At 40.1% G+C, this 17537-nt stretch overlaps 1 protein-coding gene across 1 annotated transcript in view; it reads left to right on the top strand.

Moving 5' to 3' along the window:
* The window catches only part of ARAP2 (ArfGAP with RhoGAP domain, ankyrin repeat and PH domain 2), a 113413-nt gene that overhangs the window by 85707 nt on the left and 10169 nt on the right, over positions 1 to 17537 (top strand). Inside the window, exons 23-28 of the mRNA XM_044418265.1 lie at positions 43 to 114; positions 5537 to 5611; positions 6952 to 7069; positions 10060 to 10188; positions 13010 to 13149; positions 16990 to 17072. Of these exons, the coding sequence (XP_044274200.1) occupies positions 43 to 114; positions 5537 to 5611; positions 6952 to 7069; positions 10060 to 10188; positions 13010 to 13149; positions 16990 to 17072 (617 nt within the window). The remainder of the gene's footprint in view (positions 1 to 42; positions 115 to 5536; positions 5612 to 6951; positions 7070 to 10059; positions 10189 to 13009; positions 13150 to 16989; positions 17073 to 17537) is intronic.

Here is a 17537-nt window from a genome sequence, read left to right as displayed (position 1 = left end):
GAAAAAAGGGAACCCATCTGGTAAAATTAATTTCTCTATGAGCAGGTACATGAAGAACAAGTGAAGCAAATGGATATTGAAAATAGCTTTATCACCAAATGGAAAGATACTCAAGTAAGTATTGACAATTCCTTCCTGCTTTCCTGCCTTTGAGGGAAGGGCCTGGTTTATAGGCTGAGCCTCTGCAGAAGATAATCCACTTCCATCCCTGGCATCTCCAAGTATCACTAAAAAGAAATCCTGCCTGGAACCCCTTGAGATTTCCTGCCGGTTAATGTTGACAGTCCTGTGCTGGAAGGACCAATGTCTGACTCAGTGTAAGATAGCTTCCTGTTTCTGACCCCAGATTGCTGGCATGCCTAAACCATAAAGCAAGTGTAAGTGGGGGGAGGGGCTTGCCGCCAGCTAAATCCTCCAACAGGCCATGGGTTCCCAGGGTAGTTTGTTCACAAAAGCATATGTCTGTGCTTATTAGCATTTTGTCAGAGAGCACATGCCAGGAGAGAAAGTGGCCACCCGAGTCTGGTAACTCTTTCACATAAAACAATGTCAGACAAAAAATCCATTGAGCCTAACTGCAACTCTTGGGGTGGGATATAGAACTTTAACCCATTCCTGAAATTCTGTAAGGAGATCAAAATTCTCAACCTACCTCAAATAAACTTCCAAATAATGTTCCCGAAGGCCTTATTTGCATCCAGAAAAACAAATGGCTGCCACATCTGTTCTATCTCTATTAAATATGATGTGATTAACTTTTTTAAAAATAAAAGCCTTTTTAAAATATGTATGGAAAGTCTTAGATGTACAGGTGAGGTCAGGCCAGAAATAGCACTCCATCAGGCACTGTGGTCCCATGTTGTGTGAAGCTCCATGGGTCAGAATTAGCACCTTGTATCATGCTTGGAAATGTACAGGCGGCCACTGCAACCAGCCCAGGATCTGTGTTATACATTCAGGCCTTTTTGTCCCTATTATCTACCTTGCTACCACATTTTTCACGAGCTGCAGCTTTTGAACTATCTTCAAAGACAGCCTCATGTAGAATGCATTGCAGGTATTTAACCTGGAGGCTAGCAGAGTATAGACTACCTAAAGCCAGGTTAATCCTGTCCAGATAGGGGTGCAGCTGGGTCACCAGTCAAAGGTCCCCCTAGACCACTGGCAGAAAGTACAGTATACCACAAAGGCCACCTGAGTTTCAGGTGACAAAGGTGGATTAAGGAGAACCCCCAGGCTCTGAAACTTGTTCCTTCAGGAGTGCAACTCCATCCAGAGCAGGTAGAACACGCTCTGCCTGGTCAGAAGAACCACCTGCTAACAGCATCTCATGCTTGTCTGATTTGAGCCTCAGTTTGTTAGCACTTTTTCTGTCCATTATTGCCTACAGGCAGCAGTTTAGCAGATTTACAGCTTCACCTGATGAGGATGAAAAGAAGAAATAGAGCTATGAGCTGTCCACATACTGATGGCAATGCACTCCAAAACTCTGGATGACCACAGCAGAGGCTGAAAAAAATCATAAAATAATTTCCCTGTTTTGGCTGCACCCCAGTGGAAAGGCTAGTGATATTAGGCGGTGGTATTATGAGAAGTATAAGTTACAAATTTCAAAAAGAGACAAATCCTCCAGGTGAAGATTCAGTTCCAACCTCTTTATGCCAACAAAATGATTCAGGTGGTGCTTGAAGGCTGCTTGTTGCATGAGACCATTTACTTTTTATTAAGCTTTCAAAAGTTATTTTGTTAAAGTATCTAGTTGTTGCAGTACATTTTATACAACATTTGTTTTTTCTAGAATAGTGAAAAGCAATCAACAGTACAGAAATTAAACAAGGTTTCGGTGTGGTCGGACTTGCAAAGCTCTCTTTTGAATTATTAAAAAACACAGAGCTGTTTTAAAAATAAAATTCACTCAGCCCTAACTTCTTTTGCAACTCAAAGAAAAACCTCACGCTTCTCATGATGACCTTGTTTTCCGTTCCAGTTGGCACTTGGTTAACCATTCTTCTTTTTTTCCCCCTGCCCACCAAACACTTTGCCAGCTGTTTTTGTTTGCTGCTGTAATTTGCAGCACAGATTTTTCCCCCCTCCAATGTTTAGATACGCCCAGTGGAAATCAAATGTCAACTTCATTCCTTCCTCCAACTTTTTTTCCCAGTAATATCATCTAAAAAGCAAATTTCACTACGAAATAGGCTTTTTCTGAGTCGTTGCCAGTATAATTAAGAAGCTTTCTTCAAAGTCGCTTTGTAATGCGTTTTCCCCCTCACAAATGATTCCATTAGTTTCAATTCTCAGAGGCCACTGTGACCTTAAAGTCCTAATTTCTCCATTATGTGGCTCTTTAGTGAACATAGTGATGCAGTGTCTTTTACTTACAGGAAAAACAAATTCTGCAGAAAGTAATTTGAAATTATTTCCATAACTTTATTTGTTCTTTATTGCTCTATACTATAATACCAATAAATAGAACTTGCATTCAAGAAACACAGGTTCATTTCTTGATGCTATTGCAAATCTCTTCTTGCACCTACCTCCACTGGGCACCACTTCCATAAGTCTGTTATGCCTGTGGCTCATTGTCTGATTTCCTTCTTGCCTGCCTTGGGGAAACACAGTTTATGCCCATCTGCACCATGTGGTTTCATTTATTTACTTGTGAAAATTGGTCTAATCTTACAAATGAGACTTCGCAGATATCAAGGAACCTCTGAGAATGGGTCTGCTAGCCCTGCTCTTATGTGCTGACCAGATTATCAGGTCTAATACAAAAGGGACTCTATGCCTATATAGCTCTCCTTAAAGGGATGCAAACCTTGATTAACAGTTTCCTTTTGTACTGGGATCCATATCTGGATGACATTCTAATGAGGATTTAAGTTTGAACTGTTCTTAATGTCCAGCACAGGCATAATATACAGCCACAGGTCCAATTGTTATGAGAAATGACAGTTATTAGACTTTTTGCAGTATCTTTTAAAGGTATGATTTGAAACGGCTCATCTCTTGCAAAAGTACCTTTAGAGTATTGGTGCCTTCTTGATGCTCAAGCATTCACAAATGCACAGACTTGCGGTTTGTTTCTTCCTGTTTAGTCTCTAGTTATCAACCTGAATATGTTTGTTTATGTCTGGGAAGGATGCTCCAAGATGGACGTGGAGTGCTTGTGTTCCATGCATCTTGGAATACCCAACTCTTTGTCTATCTGCTGCTTGAATTGTACTCTTTTTTCATGACATGAATATCTGCATAGAATGTAAAATAGAAACAGCACAGATGCCTTGAGAGTTTCTAGTGGCTTTTAACAATTTTTAAATGTGGCAGACAGTAATGTGAGGCACCAAACAATCTCTCTGAAATAGGAGGTTATCAAACTGTTTCAGAAGTGTCTCCCTGAATTGTGAGGGAAATGGATGATCCTCCTCCACATTTAACTAAGAAAAAACAAAGTTGACTCACTTAGCCTTGTTTATTCTTGTTCTGGGGGAAAAGTGGGGGCAGGCAGTCCAGTAAAAAGAATAGCTATAAGGCTAAAAGTCCAAGCGAAAGTGTAAACTTGTAACTACAAGTGTGTGGGAACATACTTCTTCCATAAAATAGGACAACCAATATGTAAGGAACAGGGTTCCAGCCTGCCTTGTTCCTAGCATTCTAGCTTTTGCATTGAGGGGAGATATATATATATATATGAAGAAATGTTCAATTATATGGGTTTCTTCCTGCAGTCAGGAGTGGTGCAGCTAAGACACAGGCTCTCAGTGAGAACTAAGCCTGGTGTGGGTGTAGCACATTTCTTGTTTTTCAATTTGTCTAAGTGGGCTGGTCACTCAAGGAGAGATTAGCATTGTCTTTGAGGTTCCCACCATTCACATTTGGGCCACGGATTTATTCAGGTAAATGGAACCTTGGCATACAATGAATGACTGTTTAAAAACATGATTACAGGTTTGGAGAAATTCTGTTTAATCCAGTTGGTAATTGTGCATGTTGTTCTGGAGGCCCAGAGAAAAAATGTCAAAATGACCTCCCCACCCAACCATCCTCTGGTGAACTTAGATCTTCAAAGTTGTAGGTTTTTTTTAAAAGTTTTTTGCTTAATTAGACTAGGTACAAACCTCCAGCTGTCACTGCCTCCATTCCAGACAGTTTCTTGCAAAGCAGTGACTTGGAAGCCTTCTCTTTCATATGGTTCACAGTGACTGTGTGCGTGCACTTTCCCCACCTGTCTCCTCCAACAAGAACAGGAGGAACAGGTGGAAACTGGTGGATTTTTCCCCAGGTTTTGATTCATCACAGTTCCTAAACTGTGGTTAATATTGACTGTAGTAAGTGCCCTTACTTACACATTTAAAGATAGTGGGGCCATGCAAGGCATCTCTGTCTCCCACTGCTGACACAGCCAGCAGCAACATCACCCTGCCCTAGAACATGTTGGAAGGGATTTTTGTGTGCATCCTGACAAACACAGGTGCACAGAACTCCTCTGTTCAAGGAAGGAAGCTGCCCACATGGAGAAGCCATGTGCCCATTCATCAGTTTGCATGCACATCCCTGCATGACATGTTCAAATGCAGCTGGTCACAGCTGGGAGCATGGCCACTGGACACATACGTGGTGAAGGGGCAGGGTTAACCTGCACAGCCCAGAAACTGCCCTGGCATGGTCTTTTGGTGTGTGGTGGTGGGTTCCTGTGAACAGATTCACATGCTTCACAGACTATTGTTCCAAGCGTTGGAACCCTTCCTCGTGGCTGTGTGGAGGTGGGGAGGCAAGGGCAAGCCCAAGGCTCAGATCAGCTTATTCCCATCATGTTCAAGCCATGGTTGATCACAGTGTCCGAGCACAAGTGCTGTCAGAAAGGAACAACCTGCCTAAGCAGTGCAACCAAAACAAGACAGCCCTGCCACCGTGCACATTTGAGTTCAGTTGCCGGAATCTGAAAATGCCAAGGCGGTTTCAATTTTATTTAGTTTTTGATGACACTTGTAAGTCTGGGGGCTCTCTGGGTTGTCCGAAAAACAACAATCAATGACATAGAGAATAAAATCAAAATTAAAAAAACTAGTAAATCCAACACATCAATAATATCCATGGGACAGAAGACAAATGCATGTGACAAATAAAAGTAAGCAGCGAGAAAGACATAATAAAACCATAAATTATACTAAAAGCAGGTGTGAAATAAAAACGTCTTTACCTAGCGACAGAAACTGAGCAGTGAGGGTGCGAATCTCACTCTTTTGGACAGCAAAAGATACGACTCTTTCTTAGCTATAATAAAAATGAATGGCTTTTTTTTTTTTTTTTTTTTTTGGGTGAGCAGAATGAAAGTGGGGAGCTCAGTCCAGTCTGCACCTTGCAGACAGCCAAGTGTATGGGCACATCTCTCACATGAGTAGAAGCAGCTGTCCCCGAGGAAAGAGAGTTGTTGTCTGGTCATCCCACACATGATGGAGAATGACATGAAGTAGCAGAGGGAGAGGGTGGATCATCTCCTGAAGGTTTTATTTTCGTGCACTTCCTTCAACTCTAGGTTTCCCAGGCTGGAGACTTGCTCATTGAAGTTTACGTCGAAAGGAGGGATCCAGACTGCAGCGTTATAATAAGGGTATGGCTGCCATTTTTAGAAGATTATCTTAAAAGCTTAAAACATTTAAAACACTTCTAAGAAGTTGTCTTAAAAAACAACAGAGGCATAACATTCCATTGTAAATGCATCTCTCTCAATGCGAGTTCCATTGTTCATGTGTTTATCCATATGTTTCTTTTAAAAAATTACTTCTCTTTACTTTCTTGGATTTTTGCTTAATTATTGATGAGGCATCAAAGGGTATGTGCTATATATGTAATCCTCAGTCAGAAACATGAGAGTTGAATGTTTGCCGGCCTAGAAACAGGAGAGCTCCAATCACTCATTTTGTGGCTTCATGCAGGGCTGATGGAGAGAAACAAGAGCAGGAGAATCTAAGAGGAGAATCTAACTCCCTTCCCACCCTCCTTCCTCTCAACATTTGATTGCTGCTGTAGCCAGCAATCTGGAGGATGGAAGTAAGTGTGTGGACAGTCTGAACTCCTGCAAAAGCTACTCATGGGAGCTTTTGTGCACTGCTGTTTTTTGCACATGCAGTCACCAGGCAGCCCTGGCTGGAATGAAGCACATTATCCTTTCCTCATATCACTTAAATGGATCACTTAAATTACTGCAGTGTAATGACAGTTTTATGGCAATATCAGCTTTGAAAGTGTAATTTCCTTTACTTGCACAGTACACAGAAATTAACAATTGCCCAGTGATTGCTGTGATTACTTAATAGCACAAGGTCATTTTAATGTCCTTTCTCCTGACATCATTATTTTAAGCCAGGGGTGCTTTGCTGAAAGGCCTCGATTTGTTGCTTCTGCTAATTGAGATTCAAGTGCTTAGTTCTAATACCTTTGTTGGATCTGGATTCTCTGTTCCTTTGTCATATGCAATGGAGTGATGGTGGAGCAAAATAATTTAAGTATCTGTATTAACCAAGTAAGAGAGAGGCTTTGTAGTGATCTGTTTCATTATAATTTTAGACAGGATGCAGTGGGTTAGCAAAAGCTGGAAAAAAAATAAATGCATTGAGACTTTCTGTGGCATTATTTTCCTTTCAGGCTTTTAGAAATATCAAATAAGCTTTTGAAAGAGAGAACAGGGGCAAAATGCTTTCAGCAGCATCCCTCTGTATTTTTCTAAAGTAATATGAATCTTCCCAATCTCTTCTAGCGCAGTTAATGATGACTTGGCTGGGGATGTGATAAATAATGAATGGATTCATAAAGTTGGATTTTTGCAATTGTCCTTACAAAAGGAGATGGACAGTTTTTCCTCCTGTGATTGAGAGCATGAAACCTTGGCACAAATTAGAATTGTGTGGCCGCTTTGAATGATGCCTGAGCTATTTGTGATCTTCAACACAGGTATCGCCAATGATGGAGGCAGAAGAGCTGACTAATGACATATTGGGGATAAAAAACATCACACCGCACAAGGATGATGTGTGGGCTACATTTGAAGTGATTGAAAATGGAGAGCTAGGTTAGTGACCTTTCTCCTTTGGGGTTGTCTTGTGCAGTTATAGTTATCTACTCTTTGCCGTTTTCTTTATTGAGAAAAGCTAGGCAGCTTTAAAAATAAACAATCTGTGTAGCTGTTCAGGTAACAATAAACATGCAGTCTAAAAAGAGCATGGAAAGCTGCTTTAGGGTGTCCCACTACAGAAAAGTTTCAGAAGAGGCCTAGCTTTGACCATATCCCTTCCCTGAAACTGCCAAGATTTGTAAGAAACCTCTGATCAAACCCGTCCTCTGCTCAGTGGCAGTTTGGGGTCATTAGCATCAGGTGGTGAATACATGAAAGCATTTTTTGCCCAGTTGATCATTTGCTTCTTTAAATTATCATCTAAAAGCCATCCTAGATGAGATGCTGTTCATCTCAATAAGCAAGTGCATGAATGCTTTTTAAAAGTGAATATTTAGTGTTCCCCACCCCACCTCTCCAACTCAGATTAGAACTATAACGGGGTTAGGGAGATTGTAACCCCTTGCCCCTTCTGTGCTCCTGGACTGCATTGAGGTTGTGGGGATGCCTCTGATTTCATTGGAAGAAGTGATTTGGACTTGGGCAAAAGGTTCTTCAGATGCTGCATCTGACCTGCATCTGAGGGGAAGTCCAGTTAGCCCTGAGGAAAAGCAGGGAGAATGAAAGAGAGAGAAGGGTGAAGGGGAATGGAAGAGGAAAAGGGGAGGAGAGAGCTTTGCTTGTGAGCAAGAGGAGAAACTTCTAGCAAACTCTTCCGCACAACTGGTTTTGAGAGAAATGATGGATGGAATTTTCAGCGCACAAGCCAGATTGAAGTCTTTAATTTGACTTTTCCTGAGGTGATCTGTGTCTGGACCATGCCATACGAAACAAAATTCGCACACATGCATGCGTATTGGGTACCATGAAAACCAGCATGCTGGGGCAAGGCTATAGTTGAACCATTCCATGGAGGGAGAGGCATTTGCCTGTGTGTGCGTGTGTGTGTGTTCTGTGGAGCTCCAGATTAATCCAATGAACCCCCGTCTTCATTTGCAAGAGGTATGACTCAGCTGAGATGCCCTCCCAGGTGAAAATCAGTTCACTGAAGTCTACTTTTCAGCAAGTTTAATGTTTTTTCAACAAAAACCTCTGTTCAAGTTGGAATTTATTTAACCAGCTGAAACCAAATTCTGAGAAGACAAGTATATTAAAATCTTACATTTTCAAGAATGCAATTTCCTTCTGATATTTATTGCTGGATTGGAACAAATAGTTCTCTCACTGTTTACTGGCAAACACATAATGACCTTGGGAGCAAAATAATGGGATATGTAAGTTTGACAGCTAGACGTCTGATATATTGGAACTGAAATATTAAAGATCAACTAAATTATTTACATATGGAACAGCAGGAATAATTGGTAAAATTATCTGGCCTTATACAGGGGGCTTGCTATAAAAATGGGGCCTTGTAGTATATAATTTTTTGTTGTAATTTCTATATGATGGATAGTTTGCAAATGAGGTATGTTGCCAGTAAAATAACTAATGCATTTCAATAGAATGATTTATGTACCGTATAATCCATTATGACAGATGGTCTTCAATGAAACTATAAATAAAGCAGTAGGTGTTTGCTCTGGGAGCACACATGTTATTGGTAGATGTGCCTTGTTTTGCTGCCTTTTCCTCCCGAAGCTTTTGCTTTAAGGTGGAACGGAAGATAGACTATTATCTCTGAATAAGTGTTAATTATTATCTCTGTATATGAGTTCATTAGACTTCACAATATAGCCTTTGGCAGGAAGCTGTTCTAAGGGTTGAGCAAAACCATCTTTGGGATGGCTCTCTCTATTGGAAAAGGAAATGCCTTTTGCAATATGGGTGCTGGGAAATTTCCCACCTCCTTGCTGTAAAGCAGCCTTCTCCAAGCTGACACCTTCCAGATCAGCTGGACAACTCCCATCATCTCCATCTGGCAATGGTTGGGGTGATGGGGGTTGTAGCCCAGCACATCCAGAGAGCATTAAGGTGAGAAAACTTCTTCTAATAGTAAATGCTTCTCCTCAATGCCAGCAGGCATTGTGGATATAGGGTGGGACTTCTCCATGGAGTAAGGGACTTGTCAGCATGGAGAATCTGCACAAGACTTGCTCTTTTGGGTGGAGTCCCTGTGCGAGCTGACATATGCCTGGCTGCTAATCTAGTTCCTTTTGACAGTGGGCATTGTGACTTGCAGAACTATGTGGTGTGGACTGTGGGGCAGACAAGTGGGGCTATGCTGGTTGGTTGCTGGCAGCCCGGTTCCCCACTTTCTTTATATTGAATCTGGGAGAGCACTGCTGAGGATGTGATTGTGAGAATCCAACAGACAGGGTTTGCAGTCACGAGGGCAGCCTATGCATGAAGAGTAGCCTTTTCTCCTTGGTTCCTCCTCTTCAAACATGGGGTTAATGATCTTGTGAACTTCTGTGATGTGTACTGGCCACCATTTTAAATATCCACAGTTGTTTTAGCATTCTCGGAGGTTTGTCACACATGCCAGCAACCTCCCCGGCACCAGGGTTTTGCTGCCCTTATGTTAACATTTTCTGATTTTTATGTATATAGTTTCTTTCCTGGTTAACCCTTGTTCATTCAAGGTTGTAGGTACATGATCCTCTCTGTCACTAATGGTCCATCGAATCCTGTAGAGAAATAAATTCTTTTACTTGGGGCTGGATCATTTTTATGTGGTGTATTAACCTTTTCTGTTTCAAATTTGTAGGTGTAATAGGTGTTTTTTAAATTGAAAAACAGTCTATACATTTTACATACATGCAGCTTGTATTTTGGTAGAACTAGTACTGTAATTTCTATAGCTCCATGTGTTCAGAAAATGGAATCTGACTTCTGTAATAAACCAGGAGAAGATCCACAATGAAAAATGTGACTCATGAAAATAAGAATGTAATGTGATTATAAATACCCTTTTCTGGATTTCTTTCTTGTTTCACACACTCCAGAACGTCCTTTACATTATAATGAGAATGTTCTAGAACAAATTCTTCATTGGAGCTCATTGCCAAACCCCAGCAGTGCATGCCTTGTAATAAAGAAGTTCCTAACAGCGGATGCAATGAAACTGTACAAGGGTATGTTGATGTTTCCCCTAATTTCTTTAAAATTGCTCTGAGTCATTAGCACCAAAGACCATCCTTTGTTGATCTTGGTTAAGCTTTCAATTTTCAAAGGGATTCCAGTGAGATAACTGATTCCTCGGGCCATTGGAATGAAGCCATAATCTTTCCATAGAATTTCCTAGGACTGAAAAATTAGCCACAGAACAGTAAGGAAAATTTCAGAGAAAATTCTGAGCAGCCCCTGCTCTTAATACTCTATAAATATATGCACTGAGGAGATAGGTCTCAGTCTTGAGAAGAACCAAACCTTATTTAAATAAACAAAGGAGGGAATGAACTTTCAACCCTTTTCATGGCTCCTGTTTTCCCTGGCAGTTCTAAAAACAATAATAAAAATAAAAAAGAACTACCAGCTTGAGAAGGTGAGTGAATGGGGCTGGGCCGAGGGGCTGGTATAAGTACCATTTGTGCTGGGGCCCCATTTGACCCATCCCATTAACCCGTAACTGTTAAAAAAAAAAAACTTGTCAGGAATATTTGCACCATTTTTGGAAATGGAAATAAATGCAGATAGGAAGTAAATGGAGGGGGAATTTGCACGCCCGCAGTAGCGGAACAGTGTTTGCACATAAATTTCCAGCAGTAAGTACTTTGAAAAGGACCCATGAAAAGGCTCTGTGTGTGTGGGAGTTAATGCATTCCTTTTTCTTGGCTACCTAGAGCCTCAGGAAAGTGATACAGTGGTGGAGGGCACTGAAAAAATTGAGAATTGGGGGGAGTGTCATGGCAAGTGGGAGGTACTTTACTTTTAGGTGCACCTCCTTTTGCCATTGCCCCTCTCCCAACACACTATTCCTGGCCAATGGTCAAGAATGCTGGGATTCTGGTTTAAAACACCTGGTATGGGAAAAGTGGCACTGTTGTCTTGCTGGAGACTCTTCTGTGGGTGCAGAGCCATATTTCCGAAGGAGCATTTTGTTTAGCTTACAGATATCCTACAAAAATCTGTGGCACTGTCATTTAAAGCTTTGAGTCACTTGAGGAAGTGGTAAGGGAAAAAGTGCTCTTAAACATTAAAATGGTTATTGTGGTTGGAGATCCTCTTTGCTGTGAACACCCACCATTAAAAGAAGTTCAATATTCATTGTGGTGATATTTAAAATTCCCTGCAGATCACATAATTGCATGTTGAGAAGGATTTTATTCAACTTCTGTATTTTGGACTGTCTGCTGCATATCAAAATGTTTACAAACAGAAGGCCAGCTTTAGAGGGCTTACAATTGCTGATGTTGGGTCCAAACCATAAGTGAAGTCAGTGGACTGTTTCAGTATTAAGGCATGTGTTCACCTGACCTAAACATGCCCAGGTTTAGTTCCATTGTGCTGTGAGAACTTTTTGGGATGCTGCATACATTCCTCAGAATCTGGCATGAATGGTACAATGCTGACATTTTTGAAAACCAAGATTTGTGAATCGAGAGAGATAATGGATGACAGACTCTAAATCATTTTATGAATGTCTGTGAAACTGTCAGTGGATTGACTTGGATTTCCTAAATCACAAAACCTCATATCCTTACGATGTAGCAGAAATCCAGTTTACATGCATTTTAAGAGGCAATAAATGCAGGCATGATGAACAAGATAAATATCAAATGTTTTTAAGAAACATGTCAGCGAAACCCTTTTTCTAACATTGTTGATGGAGCTGGGAGGATAGATCCTGGTGGAAAAGCTGTGGATTCAGATGCTTCAGGGACTTGCAATGCTAGCTTTATGTGTCCCTCCAGCTATTTTCTTGCTTCAGTTTTGAAAGCAGAGCTGGATCAGAATACCCAGGTTCCCCCCTTGTCTGAGAGTCTTCAGTCCCTCGCCCAGCTTTCCTGCTTATCTTTAAAGACTCATCAACCCAAAGTGTGAGCTGCAGCAACAAGTGACAGACAGACAGACAGACAGACAGAGAGAAGGATGGAGTGAGCTGTCCACACGCATTGGTGGCCTGCTGCATCTAGACCCCTCTCCTTGTTTCCCTGCGTGCCATGACTCCGGCTCCTACTGCAGGCGGGTGAAGTCTGTTTAGGGCAAGGAAGTTGAAATTGTGGTTCTTGGAGAGGATACTTTTGAGTTCAGGAAGGGACTGTGACATTGGAACATAGGCTTGTTTCAGAAATTAAGCTCCAAATATTTCCTTTTTTTTTTTTTTTTTGTAACAAAAATTGCCTCTTCATCCCTGCTTACTGGCTCTTTACCTGTCAAATGGTAAAGCAAATGGTAATTACAGGGAAGAGGATGCGATACAATAGCAACTGATAACAACAGCAGCAGGGAAACAAAATCATGGAGCAAGGCCACTAAGGTTGTTTCACCCAGGCATCCATAAGAACCTGGAAATGACACTCCCCCCTCCCCCCCCTTTTTTTTGCTAAATTAATCATGTTATAGAGAGAGATCCTAGCTGCTCAGGTTGCAATCAAAGAATTTGAAGAGGTGAAGCAAAATAATACTCTTTCCTGCTTGACTAGACATAACACTTAACTAGGGTTAACGAAGATGCTTTTGCATCCTGGTTTCTGGCCAAACCTTAACTGTTACTTGGGTATTCATGTGAAATGCTTAACCACTGTTAAAGGGACAGCGGGGACTCTGCATGATAATTATGTCTGCAGAGGAACACAAAATCTAAAATAAATGGGAGTAGTAAAATTATATTAATTCCTTGGTTTTCTGATTGTGTAGATTCATGTTGAAGATGTATAAAACTGAGCAATCTGTATGATATTTTAAAAAGTAGAATAAATTGTGAACTAAGTATTCTTTTTATCATCTTGACAGAGAAGAATACAAAAGACATCATAAAAGCCAGCTATCTGAAATACAAAGAAGAGCCATCTAAATTACTGTCTGGAAATAAGTTTCAAGACCGTTATTTTGTTTTGCAGGAAGGAAATTTCCTCCTTTACAAGGATATAAAGGTATAAATACCTGCACTGAGCCCTCTTAAATCATATGCAATTGCACCTAAACACCTTCCCTTTTGCGTAGCGTTTGACAACTGACATTGGATGCTTTTTGTTCTGCTTGCCTGTGTGGAAAGTTGGAAAACAACCTGGTTTATGCCAGTATGATACACAAAAAAGGAAGGTTTAAAAGGAGTGTATTCTTGCTTTGTGCAACAATGTATTTTAACATTTAATTCAAACACACTTGAATAAATGTATGGAGTGAATGTAGAATGTATTGCCAACACTTTTAATAGAGGCCTCACTTACTTGTGGAGCTTGAATAGTCTGTTTAAGTAGCTTGGGCACAAAAAACCATCACTTTATTCCATGTTTGCTGTATATGGCACCTTTTGGAGTTAAAGCATGAGACTGGTGAGGGCCCAATCTGAGAAAATTACCATGTTGGATCCAAACAAGAGGGGAAGCAATAGCAGGTTAAAAGGAAGGAAGGACTTATTCCACATCAAGATGGTGGTGCATTATATGTTGAAGATCGTTAAGGTGCAAGGGTGGAAGGGGCAGCGATGTCCACAATAGCAGTTTATTAGGAAGATTGAAAAGTGTGCAAATAGCTGCTTCTACTGGTAACGGTAGAGTTGTACAATATTGCATAGTGGTACAAGGTGCCAGAAAGGACAGCTAAAATGGTAGAAGTGTTGGAGCAGCTCACCTACAAGGAAAGGTTACAATGCCTGAGACTGTTTAATGTAGAAAAATGATGAGTAAGGGAAGCTATAACAGGAGTACACAATCATGTGGATAGAGAAGTTTTTTATTCTGCACTTATATCAGAATCTGAGGTCATTTCATGAAATTAAATGGGAGATCAAAGGCAGATAAAATGAAGGGATTTGTTGTGCTACTAACACAAGAGATTGCGAAGACCACCGGCTTTGACAGCTTTTAAAGGGGGTTAGACAGTCACCAGACTATGGGGAGCTCAAAGGCAGGCTATAAGGGCAGTGCACTTCTTACATCATTGCTATCTAGCAGCTGATTTCCAGAGGAATGCTGCCCCTGAACCTGGAAGTAGCAAATAGCTAGCATGCTCTGCAGCCATTGATAAACCTTATCCTGCATGAATCTGTCCAATTCCCTTTCAAAGCTGAAGGTTGGCCACTCTGTTGATGGATAGATGGGTAGATGCTCATATATTTACATATGGAATGTTTAATCCAGGGGACTAATCCGTTTGTGAATTGTCAATCCCATTTCACACTGTTATGTATTCCATGGCTCAAGAGAACTGTCAGCTATGGGCCTTCCAGGACATCCTAATGCCCATGTGGTAATTAACAAACTTACAGTGGAATTCAGTGCACATTGAGACATTAAAACATCCAAGAACGGTTTGTTGAAGAATGCTGGGAGATGTATGACATCTTTCTGTTTAAATATGCATAGGATTGTGGTTTGAATAAGTATTATTTGTTAATGATTTTGTATCCCCTAATTCTGGCTTTTGTTCTGTTAGCAACATTTCAGTAGAAGGTGTTATTTGTATGCCTTTCATAAAAAGAAGGCTAAAGTGAAAATTCTTCAGCTTGTAACATTCTAAAGAACATAACTTTTTTAAGAAGAAAAAAAGTCTAGGCAGTAATGTATAATGGCATTACTCCCCAGTTCTCCCCAATTGTCTATTTAGTGCTGTAATCTAAAAGCAGCAAATTTATATGTATAAATTGGCACCTTTAAAACTAATGCACATGTAATTGTGTGCATGATTGAAGTCCTAATTAGCAATTAGCAAGTGTTGATCATATGTTGCCTTCAACTTTGCACGTCTTACCATTAAGCTATTTCAGTACATAGCATTTTACTTAAATATTCTATGTTCAAGGTGGTATGCATGTGAGCATTACAAGAAAATCTCAGAATATTAATAGCACAGAAATGAAAACATTGAGAAAGAAGAAGCTGAAAATGCTCTGCTCCCAAATATCTGAATCATTTAGAATGTCCGTGTCATTTAATGATACAATTTGCACAGCACTTGGGGCTGCCCCTTTTGCTCCCTGGTTTAAGTTACTGCCAGCACTAATATCATCTTTTTCCCTGCTCCTGTTCCATAGTACAGGGTTGCCTTGCATATAGTAATGATGTCAGGATAAGAATCTGCAAGGTTATGAACTAGATACTACAGAGGGCAGAGCACAATACGGTGATGCACCTTTTGGTGGCATTACTAACTGACTCTTTTCTGATGCACAGGATTGCTTCGAGAAGTCTATGCACAGCGATTTGCTGTTTTAAAAATATTCTTCCTTAAATTAGATTATTGTTCTAGCCTATCCTGAAGGCTCAAGGTGAATTGTATTATTTTTCAGGCATTACAGTCATTAAATCTCATGCTCTTGCCCTGTTTTTCTCCCTTGTATGTGTTTCTTTATTCATCCCTCCATAATTAATAGCTTATTTCAAACATGCTTGTGCAAATTATTCAAAACATATGATGTCAGCAAAGATGTTATGTTTATTTCATTATGCACAATATTACATTAATTGCTTGAAAATACTATGTTACTTGCTAAGCTTACCCTTTAAAAACTTGTTCACTTATGCATACCTAGATTAATTAGCACATTTCTTCTGGTTGAATGGGCATTTTTATTACTGTGACAGAATTGGGTTAGGAATGATTTTTGAAAGATTGTACAACTAATTAGCGTCGAAATACTCAGTGCAAAAAAAGCTCACCTCTGAACTGAGCCACATTTATCTAAAAGTCACATGATGTGTTTCAGCTTCTGTGCTGGAAGTGGTGAAACTAGGCATTGTACTGCAGAGCATGGGTGGACTGCCATAAAATTGGGTTCAAATGTTCTTAATTCCTAGTGGATGTGGTCATCCTCCAAAAAGAAAGTGTGTAATAGTTTGGAGTAGAGATTTCATTTACCATATTCTGAGAAACAGATTCTAAGAATCTGTGTAGACCTCTTCTGTTTAGTTAGAAACTTTCTGCCATGTAGGAATTTACATTAGAGGAAAGTGTTTGCTTTTTACACACTTGTGGTGCATTTATGTGTTATATTTTAAGCTATTAAGCTATTATGCTACCCAAGGTCTCTGGGCAGCATATAGTACATTAGGAAAATAAAATCCAAGTAACAAAACAATGAATGAAAACAGCACATAACAAAACCAAAATAAAAGCAGCAGCAATGAAAGTACCATTATTGAAGGACATTAAAAGTTCTTATTAAAATGCCTGGGTAAATAGAGTATTTGCTTGGCACCAGAAAGACCATAATGTAGATACCTGGCAAGCCTCTCTTGGGAGGCCATTCCTTAGTCTGGGTGCCAATCCTGAGAAGGCATCAGTTTAAACATCACTCCCTCCTTTTCTACTGTGTGTCTCTGTGCATCAAGCAGGTTGTATGATTTTTGAACAGAAGTTGTGTGTTTTTTAGCTCTCTAAACTTATGTAAAATTATCTCTTGGAAACTTCCAAGATAATTTTCCTTATATTTTGGAGTTCTCTATGACTTCTGTTATGGGTTTTCCCCCCTGATATCTTCTAATCATTACATCCTGAGATTTTACCTGCGTACAGCTCCTTTCCTCTACAGTGATCAGTCACCCTTTGCTACAGGAACCCATGCAGTAACAACAGCAACAAGATTTTCGCTGAAATACAAATGACTGCATTGTCATACTAATAGAAAAAACTAAACAAGTTGATAATAAGTGTCCCATAAGGAAGTGGTGAAAGGGGGCGAGCCAAAGGATAAGCAACTATAGGCACTTTGCTGTAGCATTCCTGTTTGTACATTGTATTCCTGCTAATTTACTCATTTCTGAACTCAACAGAGCAATAAGCCTGAGAAAGTACTGCCGGTCAAATCGCTAAAGCTTTATCTGGGAGTGAAAAAAAAAATGAAGCCACCTACCAGGTAAGAAAGCAGTTGAGAAAAATAATTTCTTCTTTATTTGTATATTGCATGTTTATCCCTCCTTTTCTCCAAGGTGGTATATATGATCCCATTCCTTTTTATTTTATCCTCACAGCAGCCCTGTGAGGTACAGTATATCACAGAAGTGAGTACACCCTTCACATTTTGAAATATTTTATTATATCTTTACATGTGTCAACCCTGAAGAAATGACACTTTGCTACAATGTAAAGTAGTGAGTATACAGCTACAATGTAAAGTAGTGAGTATACAGCTTGTATAACAGTGTAAATTTGCTGTCCCCTCAAAATAACTCAACACACAGTCATTAATGTCTAAACTGCTGGCAACAAAAAGTACACCCCTAAGTACACCCCTAAGTGAAACTGTCCAAATTGGGCCCAAAGTGTCAATATTTTGTGTGGCCACCATTATTTTCCAGCACTGCCTTAACCCTCTTGGGCA

This window comes from Varanus komodoensis, unplaced genomic scaffold (assembly GCF_004798865.1).
Source record: "Varanus komodoensis strain SLA01 unplaced genomic scaffold, ASM479886v1 scaffold9, whole genome shotgun sequence".
Taxonomy (NCBI): domain Eukaryota; kingdom Metazoa; phylum Chordata; class Lepidosauria; order Squamata; family Varanidae; genus Varanus; species Varanus komodoensis.
The sequence above is the reverse complement of the archived record's forward strand: the minus strand, read 5'-3'. Positions and strand labels throughout refer to the sequence as shown.